The 21,056-nt window shown below is 42.4% G+C and overlaps 3 protein-coding genes across 6 annotated transcripts; all 3 read left to right on the top strand.

The window, feature by feature from the left end:
* The first annotated feature begins 560 nt into the window (after nt 1-560).
* Nucleotides 561-2,976, top strand: LOC110516895 (H-2 class II histocompatibility antigen, A-Q alpha chain-like). The gene is made up of 5 exons (XM_036962136.1): nt 561-776; nt 1,092-1,262; nt 1,476-1,739; nt 1,857-2,138; nt 2,327-2,976. Exons 2-5 carry the CDS (start codon nt 1,205-1,207, stop codon nt 2,455-2,457), a joined length of 735 nt encoding a protein of 244 aa, XP_036818031.1. The 5' UTR covers nt 561-776; nt 1,092-1,204; the 3' UTR covers nt 2,458-2,976.
* LOC110490504 (H-2 class II histocompatibility antigen, E-S beta chain-like) lies at nt 2,327-9,014 on the top strand. 3 transcript variants are annotated; one of them, XM_036962126.1, is made up of 5 exons: nt 2,327-2,429; nt 6,498-6,770; nt 6,897-7,178; nt 7,293-7,406; nt 7,500-9,014. In XM_036962126.1, the coding sequence occupies exons 2-5, from the start codon at nt 6,521-6,523 to the stop codon at nt 7,553-7,555; spliced, it is 702 nt and encodes a 233-aa protein (XP_036818021.1). In that variant the 5' UTR covers nt 2,327-2,429; nt 6,498-6,520; the 3' UTR covers nt 7,556-9,014. The 3 variants fall into 3 exon arrangements, with proteins under 3 accessions (XP_036818021.1, XP_036818017.1, XP_036818012.1); XM_036962122.1 differs by lacking the exon at nt 2,327-2,429 and adding an exon at nt 3,816-4,184; XM_036962117.1 differs by lacking the exon at nt 2,327-2,429 and adding an exon at nt 4,226-4,411.
* A 107-nt stretch (nt 9,015-9,121) lies between these two features.
* LOC110490494 (cytoplasmic dynein 1 light intermediate chain 1) lies at nt 9,122-20,638 on the top strand. Of its 2 annotated transcripts, none has more exons than XM_036962024.1 (13): nt 9,122-9,276; nt 9,446-9,519; nt 12,959-13,075; nt 13,257-13,487; nt 13,707-13,876; nt 14,129-14,222; nt 14,469-14,604; nt 14,732-14,843; nt 15,314-15,373; nt 15,575-15,619; nt 15,819-15,909; nt 17,500-17,610; nt 19,728-20,638. In XM_036962024.1, exons 1-13 carry the CDS (start codon nt 9,188-9,190, stop codon nt 19,808-19,810), a joined length of 1,413 nt encoding a protein of 470 aa, XP_036817919.1. In that variant the 5' UTR covers nt 9,122-9,187; the 3' UTR covers nt 19,811-20,638. The 2 variants fall into 2 exon arrangements, with proteins under 2 accessions (XP_036817919.1, XP_036817918.1); XM_036962023.1 differs by having other exon boundaries at nt 13,707-13,881; nt 14,092-14,222.
* Nucleotides 20,639-21,056: the final 418 nt, after the last annotated feature.

Genomic DNA, 21,056 nt, shown 5'->3' with positions numbered 1-21,056 from the left:
CATGTTCGTTGCGCAGAACTGTCCATGTGATAATGGCCCTGTCATTGTCAGTTACAATCAGGGTAATTACCACACCTGAAGGTGTTACGCAATTGGGTAGCTTTGACAATCAAATGGATGGGTATTAAAACGCATGCAATTACAATGTGTAATGACGCACAATGGCTGCTTTGGCCCTGTTGGAAGATTTGGCGAGAGCGATTTATCAGAGACCAGCAAGATCTACTGGCCAATGATAAGGAATGGCTTATGAGCTGGTTCCCATTACCAAGAGCTGTTCTCTTGGATCTGTGTTGTAGTGGGCCCAGCTTTACAGAGAAGCACCAGCAGAAACAAAGCCGTGCCTGCACTTAAACTCCTTGGCAACCTCGTTAATAGCGTTGATGGTGTCTGTTTGCTTTTGCAGGACTGCATCTGTGGGGACACGGCCGCTGGAGGGTTGACGCACAAGGTGCAGTGGAGACGCCGGGGCTGGGGACACTCAGCTCCTGCTCCGCCACCGATCGACCCCACTGGAACACTCAGCTCCTGCTCCGCCACCGACCGACCCCACTGGAACACGCAGACTAAAAACAATAGAATGTGTAAATGTTTAAACAACTTGAATGCATCTGCTTTATTATTTTCAAACGTGTGAATACTATTTACGTACCTGAATCATCCGGTGCGTCTTGCATGTCCGTGTCCCCCTCCGTCACTACTCAGGGGGGATTCCCCTATAATACCGGCAAGGGGGTTGAACTCCGGTGTCCTTTCCTCCGCCGTGGCAGAACACTGTAAGGCGATGCACCTTTTGACCTCCACTTTTGTCGGACCACCTTTTCATTTCTGAGCCAGTAGCATTCACAGCGTCCGCCACATGTAAAAATTTCGAGTTGATTGTGATTTCTAACGGAAAACCGGCGTGGGACGTGCATACGCACTGTTAAAAATCTGAATATTTTTGTATGTAAACACTTTCTGTGTTTTGTCCGTACGCCACCTTTTGACGTGAATCCCCCGCCCAGTTTTATAAATGAGGCATCTGGTCTGTAAACTGTTTCCTCCTGGATACAGAGTGAGAGTGAAATAAATGTTCTGATTGGTTCTAGTCTAGGTAATGCATGTTCAGCAGTAGTATCTGTAAACGAGAGGAAGAACCAGCACTGGAGTTGTCAGTGCCTTGTTCTCGGCAGAGTTCTCCCACACGCTCACGAACTGAGAGATGAACCTCTCTGTGGCTATTGTCGTTCTTACTGCGGTCGTCTGCACTTCGGCAGAAAGTAAGTCTTTTATTGATTTTAATGCCAATTGAATTAGGGCCAGGGTCATATTAATTTATTCAAGGTACTGGGTATATGAAGTGTGATAACGGTTTAAAATAGACTTTGAACCAATATTTGGTTCAATCACTTTGTAAAGATTGAAGCTGATGTAAATGATTTGGTGTATTTATCACTCAACTGAACTTGTATGTTATCTGTTTGGGTTTCCAGTTCCTCATGAGACCGTCTATGTGCAGGGCTGTCTTGAGAATACAAAGGTGGAGGCGGAGGCAGAGCTTCAGGTGGATGGGGAGGAAGTGGTATATGCTGACTTCCAGAGTGGACGGGAAGTTTGGACATTGCCTGAGTTCCTGGGGCCATTCCCAAGCTCCACTGTTCGTAACTTCTACAAGAATGCCGTTAAAGGCAGACGATTGTGTCAGGATGCCTTGGCTCTTTGGATATTAGAAGAAAAGTGTCCACCTGAGGTAAAAGGTAAAGAGCAAATCAACTTTATGACAATAATTAAAACGAAGATGAAAAGTGACATTTATTTATTACAGTGAGAGATTGATTTTAAAGCTAGTGGTTGTATCCCCCCCCCCCCCCCAGATGCCCCTGAGAGCACCATCTACCCCAGGGCTGAGGAGGTGCTGGGGGTGGAGAACACCCTTATCTGCTTTGCCAATCATTTCTACCCCCCGCCTGTCAAAGTCAACTGGACCAAGAATGGCCTGGAGGTGACTGAGGGAGCGTCTCTCAGTCGGTACTATCCTAATAAAGATGGAACGTTCCACCAGTTCTCCAGCCTGAGTTTCACTCCACAGGAGGGGGATGTCTATGCCTGCACTGTGGAGCACACAGCCTTGGAGGACCCCAAAACCAGGTTCTGGGGTGAGAAACTGTTTCTCTAAATAGGGTATTTATTAAATTATATTGGGTCTTTGGAAGCCTATCAGATATAATAAAATCTGAAACTCAGGGTAATGTTTCCTCATAAACTATTGCCACTGTAATATATAATAGTTGAAATATGTATTTCTTCAATGTTTTGATGGCACCGCTCTCCTCTTGTCCCCCAGAGTATAAGATACATGAGGTGAGTGGGTCCAGTGCTGGTCCTGCTGTATTCTGTGGAGTGGGCCTGACTCTGGGACTGTTGGGAGTGGCTACCGGAACATTCCTGTACGTCAAAGGACAACAGTTTAACTGAATTGTGACATATATGAAATCTAAAAAATCCTCTTTTGCAGTTGTAGGTAAACAATGTGACAGAATTAGTGGCGTACCGCAGTTGCATATTTTTTGTTGAGGGGGGAAACAGCTAATGTCGTACAATTTTACACATTTTGCCATCGGGCAAAGAAAAATAGGCAGTTTTATAACTAATCTCATGCTATATTGCCATGAGGCTGAGAGAGAATGTTGCTGTTTTAAAGCTAATTTCCTGCAATTCTACACACATTGCCATGGGACAGAGAGAAATGTGCATTTTTTAAGCACATTTCCTGCTATTCTACACATTTTGCTCTGAGGCTGAGAGAAAAGGTTGAAGTTTAGCAGCTAATTTCCTGTCATTTTATTTTTTTTTGCCATGGCTTATGACATGTTCATATGTTATCTGGGGAGGGGGGGCTGACCTTCAGGGCGTACCCACCTTTTCTTTTGGAGAGGAGGAGGGGGTGGCTGACCTCCAGGGCGTACCCACCTTTTCTTTTGGAGAGAGAGGGGGGGGGGGGGGGGGGGGGTACGCCAGTGCAAATATGAACTACTCTGTAACGGTTTAATTTTTTGCCTGTCAATAAAATATTAAATATTTTTTCGGAACAATCAAAGGTGTCATAAATATGCACCCAACCTGGGATGTTTAACAATAATAGACACATAAATGGATCACAGCCATTAATCGTTCCCGTCTTACATTGTACACTGCAAGTGGGTAATTCCCCCCTCTGTCATCAATACTTACATGATCACAAACTTTAATGTCATTTCACCATTTACTACTAACTATCAGTTGTGTGGTAAACAGGAGGAAGTATGAAGTTTTTATACAATGTACTGAAACTGAGTGAGAATGGGAGAGCATGTCTGAGCTTGTGGGACCAATACCATAGAAACTCAAACAAGACTGTAAAGTAGTAGGTTGGTTAATATTTACACACAGTGACAGGAATAAGAGTTTTATTGTATGCAATAATTGGTATGGGACTTTGCCTGGTGTCAAATCAATAATCATAAACAGGGTCGGGTAGGTTACTTTCTAAATGTAATCCGTTACTAGTTAAGTGTCATTGTAATCCGTAGCGTAACTTTTGAATTACCCAAACTAACAGATTACGTTCAGTTACTTTTGCATTACTTTCCCTTTAATAAAGAGGCTTTAGAAAAATACAAAGGATCCATCCAACACATTTGGTGTGTCATAGTGGTCTCTGACTTCTGGTCATTCTCGCTCAGGCGGACAAACTTAAACTTGCACAATTCTTGAGAAAACAAGAATTGCACAATTGAGAAAACAAAGTGTCAATATATTTTTTCACAAACATCGATTCTGAATTTAAAAGTAATTTGAGAAGTAATCTAGTTTTTCAAAATAATCTGTAATCTGATTGCAATATTTTAGCTGGTAATGTAATTACACATCAGTCATGAATTGCAGTGCTTTGTGATATGCTTAGTGAGAGAGAGAGAGCATAACAATATAACAAATGACTTCCTGAAAGACATTAGAGCTGTTTCACTACTGGACTGACATTGGTCCATCCAATCTGATTCCTCATTCTGTTCCGTTCCGTTATAGACACAGGCCAACATTAACCACATAGAGACACAGAAGGAGGTATCTAACTATGTTCTTGTTCTGAGAAGTAAACATGTCTGTGCTGAATCTCTCGTCCATCCACCTATTGCTTCTCTTCTCCTCTCTGTCTGGAGTAGGTGAGTAAAAATCTGCTCCTGTCCTATAGTTGTGATCAGGTTTGACAGGAACCACAGAATGACTTTGAATTGATCAAGGTACACAAAGTCAGTCCAAAGTCTCAGTTATCGTCTTGAGCTTTGCAAAATGACTGCCATTATAGACACTTGTAGTGGTGAGATAGTCAAAATGAATGCTGTTGTTTGTGGTCTCTGTACAGAGAGACTGAAGGGATTGAAGTCCAGTGGTGAGATAGTCAACATTAATGCTGTTGTTTGTGGTCTCTGTACAGAGAGACTGAAGGGATTGAAGTCTAGTGGTGAGATAGTCAACATTAATGCTGTTGTTTGTGGTCTCTGTACAGAGAGACTGAAGGGATTGAAGTCTAGTGGTGAGATAGTCAACATTAATGCTGTTGTTTGTGGTCTCTGTACAGAGAGACTGAAGGGATTGAAGTCTAGTGGTGAGATAGTCAACATTAATGCTGTTGTTTGTGGTCTCTGTACAGAGAGACTGAAGGGATTGAAGTCTAGTGGTGGAAAAAGCACCCACTTGTGATACATGAGTAAAAATATAGATACCTTTTTAATAAAAAGTTACTGAAGTAAAAGTGGAAGTCACCTAGTAAAATACTACTTCAGTAAACGTCTAAAAGTATTTGGTTCTAAATATACTTAAGTATCAAAGTAAATATCATTTCTAAAATATGCTTAAATATCAAAAGTAAAAGTATAAATCATTTCAAATTCCTTATATTATGCAAAGCAGACGGCACCATTTTCTTGTTTTTAAAATTGACAGATATCCAGGGGCACACTCCAACACTCAGACATCATTTACAAATGACGCATTTATGTTTAGTGAGTCTGCCAGATCAGAGGCAGTAGATGACCATGTGTTCTCTTGACAAGTGTGTGAATTGGACCATGTTCCTGTCCTGCTAAGCATTCAAAATGTAACGAATAATTTTGGGTGTCAGGGAAAATGTATGGAGTGAAAAGTACATTATTTTCTTTAGGAATAACTCCAGTATGTATTGATATAATTTCACAGGATTTGTTTTTGGATGGAAGCTGTAGAGATTGGTAAAAAATGGCCAAATGTAGCCAAATATCTTATTCATCCATTTTTTTTTTTTTTTTTTAACATTACATGACCTGGTATGATGGTGGGTTGATCAGTTATACAGTTTAAAGCTGTTGTTTTTGCCTGGGGTTTTGCCCAAATTTGACTTTTAAAGTAACTGTCCAGTGTTTCCAGATTTCTATGAAATATGATATATAATTAATTACAATAAGTGTGAAATCGTTTTCCATACAGTTTTGGAAGGGTGTGGGTGTACCCCATCAACAGAATGGTGTGGGTGTACCCCATCAACAGAATGGTGTGGGTGTACCCCATCAACAGAATGGTGTGGGTGTACCCCATCAACAGAATGGTGTGGGTGTACCCCATCAACAGAATGGTGTGGGTGTACCCCAACAACAGAATGAGTTAACAGAATATTCACTTTTAAAAGGGAGATTTTCACTGGACAGTTACTTTAAAATGGCAACATTTTCTCTCAGCCTCATGTCAAAATGTGTAGAGTAGCAGGAAACCTGCTTTAAAACTGAAGGGAAAAAATTTGAAGAATAGCATGAGGTGAGCTATAAAAGAGCATTTTTTTTCTCTGCCCAAAATGTGTAGAATTGCAAGAAATCACCTTACTAACTTCAACATTGTCTCTGATTTATGACAAAATGTGTAGAATAGCAGTATAAAGCTGCAATTTTTTTCTCTTAGCTGTTTCCCCCCCCCAAAGTTTGTTTTCCCTAAAAATTATAATCATTTTTTTTATTTTGGGGGGAGGGGCCTTCAACTTTCCACTTATACTGTGTTTTCAAAATACCCTTCCAAATATCCCTCAAAATAACCCTAAAGAGAGGCATAATAAGTGATGTCAAGCTGTGTACAATCGCAGGAAAGGCATTTTAAAATGTCCAAAAACATTGCAGGGGAGAGGACCCCCTGGTCTGCTGTTCGCCCCCCCCCCCCCCCCCCCCCCTCCAATATCTACACTACAATTTCACCCTTGATTTAAGTATATAGTGGCCAAAGTGTGTCATCCTCTGCGTTCTTGTAATCGTTCACTGATGAAATCGTGCACTAAACATGCTTGTATTTTGATAAAGAATTATTCCATCTTATAATATTTCTATAGACAAAGATACATAAAGAGTGAAATCCACAGAATGTATTTGTTTTCTCTGGTCTGTTGATCAGATGATATTATGAAAGAAGAGAAAGGAGACCTCCAGATCTCATCTTGTTTGTGACTGTTTATTTGACAGATGGCTATTTTGGACACTTTGAGATGAGGTGTCGGTTCAGCTCCGAGGAGCCCCGTGATATTGAGTTTCTGCTGCAGGTCTACGGCAACAAGAAGTTACTGGGACAATACAACAGCACAACAGAGAAATGTACGGTCTACACACAATGGATGAAGAACTTCACTGAAACGGCCTGCAAAGGCCCTGCTTTTCTGGCCGCGAGGAGAGACGAAATGAAGAAATACTGCAGCAGCAACGTTCCTGTGGTGTATGGGTACTTACTAGATAAGGCAGGTGAGTGAATGAGTACATACTCAATGGTAGTGATAAGGAGGAGTACATACTAGATGAGATAGATGAACATCATGAAAAGAGCATGAGGCGAGCCCTGAAGAAGCCAGTATGTTCTTCCCTCTCCAGTTGAGCCCTACGTCAGGCTGAGGTCAGTCGAGCCGTTCAGTACCAGACACCTGGCCATGCTTGTGTGCAGCGCCTACGACTTCTACCCCAAACCAATCAGAGTGACGTGGCTGAGGGACGGACAGGAAGTGACCTCAAATGTGACTTCCACAGAGGAGCTGGTCAATGGGGATTGGACCTACCAGATCCACTCGCACCTGGAGTACACACCCACACCTGGAGAGAGAATCGCCTGTATGGTGGAGCACTTCAGCCTCACTGAGCCCAAACTGTATGACTGGGGTAAGTGTGTGTGTGGACTTGGAGTGTCTGAATGAGATACGAGTGCTTTGGGAGGGAGGGTTTATAAGTCTATTTATTATAAGATGTATGTCTTAATTGTTTGTGTGATTACAGACCCCTCCATGCCGGGTCCTGAGAAGAATAAGATGGTGATCGGGGCCTGTGGGCTGCTGCTGGGGGTGGTCTTTATAGCAGCTGGACTGATCTACTACAGGAAGAAATCTACTGGTGAGGAGACACAGGCTATTCTATGTCACAACAACCAAATACTTTTCAAGTCCAAATTTGAAATGCAACTTAATCTTTTTCGTTCTCTTTCAGAAGGACGAGTGTTGGTGCCGACCATGGCGCTGCCAGAAATTTATGGCACCATCTAGTGGTTCTGCCTTCTGAAGGTTGTGATCTGAACCCACTTAATTAGTCTGGGTACCAGTCTTTTTAGCTAACATTCCACTCCTTGTTGCCTTTTCCGTGACATATGCCAAGGAGGTCAAGTAGTGGAATGTCAGCTAAAAAGACTGGTACCCAGACTACCACTTAATCATTCCAAGCACAATGTCTTCTCAGTCTCCCAGGCCTTTTGCATTGGAGGAGAGGTTGCAGCCAGAAACTCCCAAGGCCCTTCTATGGGGATCAGAATCCCGGCATTCTGATCAAGAGTTTACCACCGAGTGGCCAACTTGATCAAATCTATGTCCACATCCTGTGCGTTTGAGACGTTAGATCTAGGATATGATTTTGTAAGGAATTTTCAGATGCGACAAACAAGATTGGTTTATGGAATTGTTCATCCTTAGGTTTTGATTCTAATTCTTGTTTCTATTGGCAACTGATGTTATTGTTAACTTGGCTTTGTCTTTTATTAAAATAGTTTTATTTTGCAGTTTTCATTTGTTTGGGTATTTGTTGATAGATTCGCAAGGGGTAGGCTAGACGCTGCCAGATCTTACAACACCTAGATAGGTATTTTACCTTTCAGCTAACCACATATGTTATAGCAATCTGACAGTCGATGACAAGTCGATGGACACAGTCGACAGTCGATGACGTGGCATGCAACCGTTCGTTGATTCATGCAACGTCTTAGCAGTGGAAAGCAACCATACCGTCTGATATTCCACGTCTTTCAGCCAATCAGCATCCAGAAGCCAAACTACCCAGTTTATAAATGTCTATATTAGTGAAAAGCTATATAAGGCTATAAGTCAAATTACTTCCTCTCATGCTTTCCCTTCCTTCATGGACACTTATGCAAAAAATAAAATAAAATAATGAAAGCCATTTGAAAGTAAACATCCTCCATATTGTTTTCACTCATCCTTTGCTTTCAGATCAGTGCAAATCAAGGAAAGGAGGCTAAGAAACAGGAAAGGAGGCTAGGCTAGGACATAGGAAAAGAGGTTAGGCTAGGTCACAGGAAAGGAGGCTAGGACACAGAAGTCTAGCACCAGCAGACACGCCGTGCCAGAGGATTGGTTTGCGTTCCAGGTCATCTTTTTTTGCAGTCACAATTTGCTCAATAAGATTGCTGTATCTTATTCATGTGGTTCCTGATCCTTTCTACAGTCCAGACGTTGTTCCTGTGGTTCTACAGTCCAGACGTTGTTCCTGTAGTTCTACAGTCCAGACGTTGTGACGCTCATCTAAAAAGCGTGACTGCAGAAAAAGATGACATACAAGTTGGAAGACAACTTGAAAGTAAAATGTCAATTTCAAAAAATATATCAATGCAACTTTTTCCATTCCGAGCAGACACAGATTGTATAACTGCATAATTTAATCATTTATCATTTTGTACATACCCGTATTTAAAATGTCTCCTTCACTCTGTGCATGGTGCTGCACAGATCTGCTGGAAGTTGATTATTTTTAGATCAGTGATTCTGCGTGGCTTCCTTGTTTTGAACTTGCCGTGACCGCAGCGCTTATAAATGAGGGCATCTGGAACGCGCCCTTTATTATGCCAATTCAAACATCCGGGCACTTAATCCATTCAAGGCTGATAGAAGATGGCTTCGACAGTGAGAATTACGTCAACTGCAAATACACTAAATTCTATAGAAAATCAAACCAGCGACGAGGATGGCCAGAATTTATGGTGAATATTGGTCCTGAACTATACAATAATATGTCTTAAGAAAGGCCTGGCTCGCCTGTCAGAGCCACTTTGAATGGTTTTAGAAAAATCTGGTTCTAGGGAGTAGCGCATCTGAATAGCAGGGATACGGGTGCTTGGTATTTGTCTGATGTCATTGTCTCTCTTGCAGGTCCTCTATTTTGAGTGAGGTATCGACGCGTTCACGGTCAAAATTGCCGTCTGGGAAAAATGTTCTTATTATGGGTAAGCCTATTTAATTTTCTGCTTGCGTTGTGTAATATTGGCACGGGATGGACCACCTGCTCCCTCCGCTACTTCAGAGTGTGCGGGATGCTAGACAAGGAGTGCCTCTCACCACGCGTTCTGTATTCCATTACAATGTCAATAACAGACAGTATTGGACCATTGTTGCGAGGTTTGAGAACCAATTGATTATTAACCGAATTATGGCAGGCTATTGTTGAATGCATTTATAACAGCACCGCTTATAATTGTCCAACAAAATATGGACAGTGTTTCATAGACGACTAAAAATGGCAATTTCTGCAGGTCAGATCGGATCTGATCCGATCACATTGAAAGAGTGATTATAATCAACACCTGCTAGTTTTATCTGTAAAATAAATCCCTCAACAAGCAAATGAGATTACATATATTTCTTATCTGGTCGACTAGTGGTATACAGTGCCTTCAGAAAGTATTCACACCCCTTGACTTTTTCCACATTTTGTTATTGCAGCCTGAATTTAAAATGGATTACATTTAAATGTGTTGGTCACTGGCCTACACACAATACCCCATAATGTAACAGTGGAAGTATGTTTTTTGAAATGTACCAAAAATGACCAATAAGTTTTGGTGTAAAAATGTGCTTAACAAGTCACATAATAAGTTGCATGGAGTCACTCTGTGTGCAAAGTGTTTAACATGATTTTTGAATCTCTGTAACCCACACCTACAATTATCCCTCAGTTGAGCAGTGAATTTCAAACACAGATTCAAATACAGAAACACAAAGGTTTTCCAATTCCGAAAGCAGACATTGAATATCCCGTTGAAACATGGTGAAGTTATTCATTACTGGATGATGTATCAATACACCCAGTCACTACAAAGATACAGGCGTCCTTCCTAACTCAGTGATGGTGAAGACGTCTCTTTTTACTGACTCCGATCTTTGACCCGTTCAGATGAACAATCATTTTGTTCATTTGAGTCAGTAAGAGCCAATTTATGCTTTATCCCAAATATGGTCGGAGGCATATTTGTGACTCAAATATGGAAATTCCGGAGGCCCGCAGAGGCCAAATTGAGCTCTGTACCGCATCGCCGTGCTCCGCTCAAATTCTGTAATTATGTGGATGGCTCCGCATTTACGTGATTGGTTGGCGGTAGGTGAGGGCGATAAGTCCTGTGTATACACAAACTCACATCCTTAACAACAGCTCTACGACAAACGATGAACTGAAGACTGTCATTCACAGTAGGGGGCTTACTGGAGCTGTCATTTGTGACTGAGACTTGTAAATGTGTGCTTTTAAACAATGTACATTTTGTTAATTGCTAGGCATACAAATTACATTATTTCTTGATACATTTGAAACGAGGTCCATCTAGCTGTGGCTGCTACCGGACTAGATTGTGAACGACTCTTGGCGGGATGCATTGCTTGACTGCCGTGAGAGTTCAGTCGTTCACGAACTGCAGCCGACCAAACGATTCGTTCTCAAGTTCGAGTTTGCTGAGCAGAGGCTGTGTATGGTTTGGTTCTACTAAGCTGTGTCCATCTTAACATTAAATCAATTCAATGCAGTCATTCTTGCACCATACGACCAATTATCAGTTCTAGACATGTCTGTCTTCTCTGTGCTCAGGATTTATTTTCCTGTGCAAGTATGACAGACAGTTGGGGGTTGGAGGCACGTCTCTGGAGCTGCTGAGCCGGAGGAGCGTGTATGAAAGGCGCTGCTTGGTCATTCCGACGTCTGCATTGGCCTTGCAGCATTTATGGTGACACAGCCTCTGCAGAAGTCAGGGCATTCATACTTCTTGAGCTTCACCGAGCAGCACAGACCTGTTGTGAAGGAAGTTGTCAAGGAAGTGAGTTTGTGTTTACAGGACCTCCCACCCTCGCCTATCGTCAAACAATCATGTCAATGCGGAGCTACAGTTGAAGTCGGAAGTTTACATACACCTTAGCCAAAGACATTTAAACTCAGTTTTTCACAATTCCTGACATTTAAATCCAAGTTTGAATCCCAACCTCGTTTTAATGGTGTTCTTTGGCTTGAAAGCCTCCCCCTTTTTCCTCCAAACATAACGATGGTCATTATAGCCAAACAGTTCTATTTTTGTTTCATCAGACCAGAGGACATTACTCCAAAAAGTAAAATCTTTGTCCCCATGTGCAGTTGCAAACCGCAGTCTGGCTTTTTTATGGCGGTTTTTGAGCAGTGGCTTCTTCCTTGCTGAGCGGCCTTTCAGATTATGTCAATATAGGACTCGTTTTACTGTGGATATAGATACTTTTGTACCTGTTTTCTCCAGCATCTTCACAAGGTCCTTTGCTGTTGTTCTGGGATTGATTTGCACTTTTCGCACCAAAGTACGTTCATCTCTAGGAGAACGTATGACAGCTGCATGGTCCCATGGTGTTTATACTTGCATACTATTGTTTGTACAGATGAACGTGGTACCTTCAGGCATTCGGAAATTGCAGAATAACAATATTCCAACATTCTGTTTGCAATAATGCACTGTTTGGGGCAAATCCAACACAACACTGAGTACCGCTCTTAAAATTTTCAAGCATAGGGGTGGCTGCATCATGTTATGAGAATGCTTGTCATTAGCAAGGACTAGGGAGTTTTCTTTATGATAAAGATAAATGTAATAGAGCTAAGCAGTGGCAAAATCCTGGAGGAAAACCTGGTTCAGTCTGCTTTCCAGTAGACACTGAGAGATGGTCACCTTTCAGCAGGACAATAACCTAAAATACAAGGCCAAATATACACTGGAGTTGCTTACCAAGATGACATTGAATGTTACTGAGTGGCCTAGTTAAAGTTTTGACTTAGCAAGACTTGAAAATGGCTGTCTACCAATGATCAACAATCAACTTGACAGAACTTGAAGAACTTAAAAAATAGTTATGTGCAAATGTTGTGCAATCCAGGTGGGAATAATTCTTAAACTGAAATCGCTCACTGCTGTAATCGCTGCCAAAGGTGATTCTAACATGTTTTCAACCCACTGAGTCAATACATCTAATCAAGAGATTTATTTATTTATTTATTTATATATATATATATATATATATATCTTTTATTTTACAAATGTTAGAATTTTTCTTCCACTTTGACATTACAGAATATTTTGTGCAGATCGTTTACAAAAAAGGTCAATTACATCAATCTTAATCCCACTTTGTAACACAACAACATGTTGAAAAAGATGAAGGGGTGTGAGTATTTTCTGAAGGTATTGTATTGGCCCTGCATATAGGCCTAACTGATTTTGTGAGCTATAGCTGCATTGATGCAAAATTATATACTTTTATAGGCCTAGAGCACTGGCCACAGCAGGCAGCTGACCTAAAGGCCTAATGTAGGCTATAACGGATTTGAATGATTTTGCTTAGCATGCAGTTTACCTGCACGTATGCGTTTCATGTATGCTACAGGTGAGACGGGGGCAGGGAAGACCACTCTCATAGCCAAACTGCAGGGAGTTGAAGAATACATGAAAGGCAGAGGACTGGAGTACCTGTACTTTAACGTTCACGATGATGACATCGATGGTAAGTGTGTCTTTTGGACATAATGAGAAAACAAAGGTGATCAAGTTTGATGATTTGTTTTAGTTCATAATATAGCTTGGGCATCAGTGTATGATGGGTCAGTAACGATCAATAGGATAGCCTTGTACAATTTCTCCTTTTTGGTGTGATTTGACCCCAAACTGTGTGTGTGTGTGTGCAGATCATGCTATGTGTAACGCATGGATTCTGGACGGTGACCTGTACCACAAAGGCCTCCAGAAGTTTGCTGTGTGTGGGGAGAACATGGCCGACACTATGGCCCTGCTGGTAGTGGACATGTCCAGGCCGTGGACGGTGCTGGACTCTCTGCAGAAGTGGGCCAGTGTGCTACGAGAACACATCGACAAGCTCAGAGTCAACCCAGAGACACTGAGGGACATGGAACAGAGATGTATGTCTATGAATCTGAGAGAGAGACGTTCTTACTTTATAACATTAAAGACTTGAAATAGCTACTTCAACAGTATTTCTTTAAAACTTTAAGTAGCCATGCTACTATACTGTAAACTATAAAGTTAATTGAGATTAATTGTTCGGAGTTTGAATTAAAAAGGGTAAAATAGCAATAGCTGTAAAACGGAATCTCTTCCACCATCTCCCCTACCGCTAGTGGTCCGACAGTTCCAGGAGTACACAGAACCAGGGGGTGACCACAGCGCCTCTCCCAAGAGGAGGAACCCCGTGGCTGGGGAGGCTGAGGAGGAGTGTGTGGTGCTCCCCTTGGGAGAGAACACACTCACACACAACCTGGGCATGCCTGTTATGGTGGTGTGTACAAAGGTAAGGTGGGCAAAGCTCTGGCATTAGGGAAAGAAAGGAACTTGCCTTGTTAACTCAACTTATCTAAGGAGACTTTCTGTGGCAGTGGTATGGTTTCTTTATTCATGTGTATAAAGGACGGAAAGTCTGTCATTTTGTTTAACACTATTTCTCATCTTCGCTTTCAATTTCTTTTTCATTCTTGTCTTGTGTGGCTTACCCTCTCTGTCTCTCAGTATTCTCTTTCCCTCTCTTCACTTCCCTCCTTTGCAGTGTGACACGTTTCTCAGTCTAGAGAAAGAGCATGACTACCGGGAAGAACACTTTGACTTCATCCAGTCTCACATCCGACACTTCTGCTTGCAGTGTATCCTTCTGCCTCACCGACTGCTTTTCTGCCCTAAGAGTTGGCATTCCTCTGGCGTTATTCTTTCAAACTAATGGATTTTCAGATTTTCTTAGATGTACCAACAATGTGCAGGCACCAGTTTCAGGTTGTTCTTTCTTGTGTGAAGTGAGCATGTTTTTTCTGAGCTAGGTAGTAGAGGGGTCTTTAAGATATCGTTGGCCATTCTAGCAATAATACCATCCTTGACAAGTGGTGGTCTCTCAGATGGCGCAGCGCTGCTATACACGTCAATGAAGGAAAACAAAAACCTAGACCTATTGTATAAATACCTGGTCCATAGATTATACGGGTTTCCCTTTGACATGCTGGCCCAGGTGGTGGACAAAGACTCAGTATTCATGTAAGTGTGACTCTGTGTTCTCACTAATGAAACATTTAGCCTTTTTCTCATGTGCTGTTCACAATGACATTAGTTGTTTTTTTTTATATATATATTTTGTATGCTTCTGTGGTTCATTGTCTTCCAGCCCATCAGGATGGGATAATGAAAAAAAGGTTGCCATTTTATATGAAAACTTTCAGTCGTTGAAAAGGGAAGACAAGTTTGAGGAGGTTATCGTCCAGCCTCCTGTTAGAAAGGTAATGTCACTCCCAGATCTTCTCCTTCTTATTTTTGGCACAGACATGAAGTATTAGAAACAAGTGTAACAGACCTTTTAACTGACCTACACTCCAGGGGTAGTATCTTGGAGTTGATTCAAATTGTGACTGAATCCAAAATCGTTAGCCCTGAGCAGGGTCAGAGGTTACTACTGGCATGCAGGGTTGGGGCTGTGCCTGGGTGGACTAGGGGATTCTGGGTGTTTGCTCTCTCCAGTCTTCTCCTCTGGACTTTAATGGGCCCTGGGATGAGGGGCCCATTAATCTCAAATAACATCAGATTACCAGGATGAGCCTGCCTGTACTCAGATTACAGTGCCAAGGCCAGGCAAATATGTACTTAATCGGATGTATACTAAACTAACACATTAGGATGACTTGCATGTCATTTTGTGGAGAAACGGTATATAGGTGTGTGTTTGTTTATGATGTTTGTTTTTTTTGTGCAGTTTGTACATGAAAAGGAACTAGGTGCGGAGGATGACCAAGTGTTTCTGCTAAAGCTTCAGGTAAGGGAGAATGTACCGTTTATATTTGTACAGCTGGTATGACCCAAAACATTACTTTGATAATATTGCATAATGCTAATCTGACCTCAGCTGTGATAAGTTTAATTCTGCCAGTTGCCATATGAATTAGGTTAGAGTCTGAAGCCCTTAATAGGACTATCTGGACTCTCACACTACATGCTCTGTGTTGTCTATTAACAGACCCTGTTGTCTAAGCAGCCCCCAGCGGCAGCAGGCAGACCAGTGGTAAGTGTCTGGGGAAACATGCTACTGTAAAGGACCTAAAGAGTTAATGTAAATCTTCTGATATATGCAATTAATGATCCTCTACTCCTTCTTCCTTTCCTGTCTCTTCTCTTTCTCTCCCCTTCCTTCTCATCCTCTTCTTCTCCTCTCTACTGTTCCTGTATCATCCCTCCTTCATTCCTCCTCCTTTTCATCTCAGGACACCACAAACAGAGCACCCACTGGCTCTCCACGGGTGTCAAATCGCTCGGCAACAGCAAACGTGGCCAATGTGATGCCCATGCAACCAGGTACTGAGACCATAGATCCCCGATAACTCATTCTACTGAAATGACAAAGATTAGCTTTAGCACCAGTATTAAGTTTGCACCTACTGTGCATTTGGAATTCAGACCCTTGACTTTTTACACAATTTGTTACATTGCAGCCTAATTCTAAAATGGATTTAAAAAAAAAAAATGTAAATCCTAATTCATCTACACACAATACCCCATAATGACAAACAAATACATGTTTGCCCATGTATATAAATAAAATGGAACGATCACATTTACATAAGTATTTAGACCCTTTACTCAGTACTTTGTTGAAGCACATTTGGCAGTGATTACAGCCTTGAGTCTTCTTGTGTATGACGCTTCAAGCTTGGCACACCTGTATTTGGGGAGTTTCTCCCATTCTTCTCTGCAGATCCTCTCAAGTTCTGTCAGGTTGGATGGGGAGTGTTGCTGCACAGCTATTTTTAGGTATCTTCAGAGATGTTCGATAGGGTTCATGTCCGGGCTCTGGCTGGGCCACGCAAGGACATATAGAGTGTCCTTGAGTGGAACCAGAGACTTGTCCCAAAGCCACTCCTGCATTTGTCTTGGCTGTGTGCTTAGGGTTTTTGTCCTGTTGGAAGGTGAACCTTTGCCCCAGTCTGAGGTCCTGAGCACTCTGGAGCAGGTTTTCATCAAGGATTTCTCTGTACTTTGCTCTGTTCATCTTTCCCTCGATCCTGACTAGTCTCTCCGTCCCTGCTGCTGAAAAACAACCCCACAGCATGATACTGCCACCGCCATGCTTCACTGTTTTTATGGTACCAGGATTCTTCCAGATGTGACGCTTGGTATTCAGGCCAAATAATTCAATCTTAGTTTAATCGGGCCAGAGAATCTTGTTCCTCACGGTCTGAGAGTCCTTTAGGTGCCTTTGGCCAAACTCCAAGCGGGCTGTCATGTGCCTTTTACTGAGGAGTGGCTTCCGTCTGGCCACTTGACCATAAAGGCCTGATTGGTGGAGTGCTGCAGAGATGGTTGTTCTTCTGGAAGGTTCTCCCATCTCCACAGAGGAACTCTGGAGCTCTGTCAGTCACCGTCAGGTTCTTGGTCACCTCCCTGAACAAGGCCCTTCTCCCGCGAATGCTCAGTTTGGCCAGGCGGCCAGCTCTAGGAAGTCTTGGTGGTTCCAAACTTCTTCCATTTAAGAATGGAGGAGGCCACTGTGTTCCTGGAGACCTTCAATGCTGCAGAAATGTTTTGGTACCCTTCCCCAAATCTGTGCCTCGACACAATCCTGTCTCGGAGCTCTACGGACAATTCCTTCAACCTCATGGCTTGTTTTTTTTCTCTGACATGCATTATCAACTGTGGGACCTTTATATAGACGGTGTCTGCCTTTCCAAATCATGTCCAATCATCAATTAAATTTACCACAGGTGGACTCCAATCAAGTTGTAGAAACATCTCAAGGATGATCAATGAAAACAATATGCACCTGAGTTCAATTTGGAGTCTCATAGCAAAGGGTCTGAATACCTATGTAAATAAGGTATTTCTGTTTTTTTTTATGTTGATTACATTTGCATTCGTTTTGTCTCTTTGTTTTCGCTGTGCCATTAGGCGGGCAGACCAGCGAGGGCGTGCTGGCTAACTTCTTCAACAGTCTGTTGAGCAAGAAGACCGGGGAAGGGGGTGGGGCCAACAACACGCCCAGAACAGTCCGGAAGTCAGGTACTGCTCCACACATGGAAGATCTGTAACTCTTTTGTCATACACCTTCTAGTAAAGTTCTAGGGAGCACAGTGACAGGTATTCTTCCCCAAATTTCCACAGAAAGACTTGAAATAGAAAACATCCATTCTGTCATCTCACTGTAAGTCCGTCACTGTGTGGTTGTTTAGGTGCACTGTGCACGTGTGTGTTCTGTCCCCCTGATCTCTCCTTTATTAGACTGACTCGCACTCCTTCCATTGTCTTTACCAGCGGTTCTAAACCTCAGTAACTAAGCTCATAAGGCATTTACAAGTTATATTCTTTAAGAGTTGTTGGTGTAAGAGAGAATTTCCATGAGAACTAGAAGGTGAGCAGTCATTGATCAAATCAATCCTGTTTAATACAAGTTCCATCTGGCCTTCTCTAAGCAGGCCCTATGTTCTAACCTCACAACACCAGTGTTCTGTGAACACCCACCGCCGAGAGGCTTGTAGGAAGTCAGCGCATCATCTGCTAGTGCTACAGAATACAATAACAACCAGTGTCCTCGTACCTCCAGTCTGGCATCAATCACTATCAACAGATATGAGCACATCCATAACATTCAGTATCAAGTCTAGTGACCAGCAACCCATAAACAACGAGTGTCCTAAATAACACACTCAAAATCATGTGTTTTACGTAAAGGGAGAACATATAAATAAGTATTGTGGTAATATGAACTTTATTCATCTGAAATATTCCCATTACAAATGGCTACATATCAACACAAGTTCAGAGATGGATGGATGTACCAATCTTACACGGAACAAAAATATATAAATACAACATGCAACAATTTAAAAGATTTTACAAAGTTACAGTTCACAAAAGGAAATCAGTCAATGTAAATAAATGCATTATGCCCTAATCTATGGATTTCACATAACTGGGGATACAGATATACATCTGTTGGTCACAGTAGTTAATACTTCTGTCCTAAATGAACCTTTTTTTGTTTTTGCTGGTTTTCAACCTTCTTTTAATAATCATGACGTAATCTATACGTGTCTAATGATGTGGAGGGTAGATCAATTAATCATAACTGAGTTGTCAATACGGATTGTATTTTAGAGCCCCGTGTGTGTGTGTGTATGTGTGTGTTAGTGGATGCTGGCCCTGCCAGTTCGGTGTATCATGTAACTCTCCTGCATGCGTTCATATTCACGGAGCGTGCTCACTCTGTTGCCATATTACCATTGAACAAACCCTTATTTTATGTTGTACTTGGTCAATTAGACCGAACGACCTGTTTCCCTGCCCTTGTGTTGCCTTATTTGAATGCCTGCGCACACAGAGCCTGCCTGGCCCAAATGAGTGGCTGGGTGCTCCATCGGCTCCCCAGACGTCAGGCAGGTCTGCCACTAACAGACAGCACAGAGCTCATGACCTCCATATCCTCTCTGGTTGTAGACCTGTCTCTGGGTCTTAGTATGTCCCTGGGTCTTAGTATGTCTCTGGGTCTTAGTATGTCCCTGGGTCTTAGTATGTCCCTGGGTCTTAGTATGTCCCTGGGTCTTAGTATGTCCCTGGGTCTTAGTATGTCCCTGGGTCTTAGTATGTCCCTGGGTCTTAGTATGTCCCTGGGTCTTAGTATGTCCCTGGGTCTTAGTATGTCCCTGGGTCTTTGTATGTCCCTGGGTCTTTGTATGTCTCTGGGTCTTAGTATGTCTCTGGGTCTTTGTATGTCCCTGGGTCTTTGTATGTCCCTGGGTCTTTGTATGTCCCTGGGTCTTTGTATGTCCCTGGGTCTTTGTATGTCCCTGGGTCTTTGTATGTCCCTGGGTCTTTGTATGTCCCTGGGTCTTTGTATGTCCCTGGGTCTTTGTATGTCCCTGGGTCTTTGTATGTCCCTGGGTCTTTGTATGTCTCTGGGTCTTAGTATGTCTCTGGGTCTTCACGGCCTTAGTAGTTGGTTACAACTAATTTCTTTGTTTTCAGAATTTAATGTATCAGTTTGTTTCAAATGTGTGTTTTATTTGTCGTTTTCAAATGCTGCCACAGAGAGTACAACTGCAGACTGATCTTTGTCCCGATACTAGTAATTGGGTGAAAGTGTATTTTTAACACCTACACCTATTTTGCAAATCTTCCAGCATCAAAGGTGGGACTTGACGGTGAGCCAGAGGCGTCCTCCCCGACCTCATCCTCACCCCCAGCCAACATGGAGGAGTCCTGAACCCCCCAACCCCTAACCCTCCCCGCCACCACACACCCACACACACTCGCTGGAACCTCTCGCTCTTTAGACCCTCGACTGTCAGATGGATCAGAAGCTGGACTGGAAACAGAACAGAGCGGTCTTGGAGCGGTTGCCGTGAGACCGAGCCTTGCATGCCAATCCGTTGAACCACCACCAAAGCAAAACAACATGGACTTACTGGAAACCATCAATGTATTATATAGAAGATGAGCTCACAGGATATTGGAGGGAAATGGAGTAAGTCTGACTCGTTGTTGCTTTATTTTACAGCAACATTAAAATGAGAGGAACTGGATATCTTGTGGGTGGTCTTGAAGCCACTGTGACAAGTGCACATCCTTGATATCACTCTGAGCACTGTGGCTGTCTGCGAGGTGTTTTCAAAGTGGAGGAGATTGATGTTTGCCATTTGTGGAGATGGGTCTTTGGTAGACAGCAGTTCCATTGTTATTTGACGTCATAATGCACTGGAACGCTGATGGATGAAGACTGCTGTACAATCAGGCAGAGTGATGGAAATAGTTGGTGTTTTAGTGCTTATAATGGTCATAATCAAGGATTCTGTTAGAACTCAAGAATCCAGAGTCAAGGATGATGCTCTAAAACCAAGGAAATTATTTATTCTTTATTTTTTTAAACTTGTGTGTTCATTTGCTTGGTTTGGATTAGGGAATAGGCAGACCTCTGGAGTGTTTTATTGGCATAGGGGAATCATCTATCACAATCTTTAAGTAGTCAAGTTCTCATGAACTATTCAACTGTTAAATCTGCCATTATTCAATAAAGCTGTTTTACTAATCAGGACTCTGCTTTTGTCTCTGTCATGTTTCATGTTTCTTTAGGCCTACGGTACCTCTTGCATGGTGTAATAGCCAATGGTATTGTGTAACTTACACCACTATTATTGACTTGTATCCTGGTACTGGCCGAGAAGTCTGAAATCCGAAAAGGAGACGAGGTCGTGGAACGGGGTGCTTAACAAAATTATCTTCGTTCAGTTTCAAATAGGGAGAAGATCTTGACGAAACGGGAGAAATCCAGTGGAGGTGGTTGAGCAACACTGGGCTGTGATTGGAGCAGAGATGGATAGGAAGGTCGGGCGGTTAGATTGAGTGAGGAAGTAGGAGAGGTTGTCTGCTAAAGTTGTTTGTGATGGAAGTTTGGTGTGTTTCAATGTTAAACAGTATGAGAAGGTGCTCAAACTCAAGCAGGTATGTAAAGT

Source organism: Oncorhynchus mykiss, chromosome 2, assembly GCF_013265735.2.
Source record: "Oncorhynchus mykiss isolate Arlee chromosome 2, USDA_OmykA_1.1, whole genome shotgun sequence".
NCBI lineage: Eukaryota > Metazoa > Chordata > Actinopteri > Salmoniformes > Salmonidae > Oncorhynchus > Oncorhynchus mykiss.
Note: the sequence above shows the minus strand (reverse complement) of the source record. Positions and strands in the feature narration are given on the sequence as shown.

What these genes read in the sequence shown, in the direction of transcription:
- LOC110490494 (XM_036962023.1), top strand. Translation starts at nt 9,188, where the DNA reads ATGGCTTCGACAGTGAGAATTACGTCAACTGCAAATACACTAAATTCT. An exon ending in GAGGATGGCCAGAATTTATG is followed by an intron (nt 9,277 to 9,445) that starts GTGAATATTGGT and finishes TCTCTCTTGCAG; the next exon opens with GTCCTCTATTTTGAGTGAGG. An exon ending in CGGCAGCAGGCAGACCAGTG is followed by an intron (nt 15,620 to 15,818) that starts GTAAGTGTCTGG and finishes TTTTCATCTCAG; the next exon opens with GACACCACAAACAGAGCACC.
- LOC110490504 (XM_036962117.1), top strand. Translation starts at nt 4,312, where the DNA reads ATGACTGCCATTATAGACACTTGTAGTGGTGAGATAGTCAAAATGAAT. An exon ending in GAAGGGATTGAAGTCCAGTG is followed by an intron (nt 4,412 to 6,497) that starts GTGAGATAGTCA and finishes TTTATTTGACAG; the next exon opens with ATGGCTATTTTGGACACTTT. An exon ending in GTACTTACTAGATAAGGCAG is followed by an intron (nt 6,771 to 6,896) that starts GTGAGTGAATGA and finishes TTCCCTCTCCAG; the next exon opens with TTGAGCCCTACGTCAGGCTG.
- LOC110516895 (XM_036962136.1), top strand. Translation starts at nt 1,205, where the DNA reads ATGAACCTCTCTGTGGCTATTGTCGTTCTTACTGCGGTCGTCTGCACT. An exon ending in CGTCTGCACTTCGGCAGAAA is followed by an intron (nt 1,263 to 1,475) that starts GTAAGTCTTTTA and finishes TTGGGTTTCCAG; the next exon opens with TTCCTCATGAGACCGTCTAT. An exon ending in GTGTCCACCTGAGGTAAAAG is followed by an intron (nt 1,740 to 1,856) that starts GTAAAGAGCAAA and finishes CCCCCCCCCCAG; the next exon opens with ATGCCCCTGAGAGCACCATC.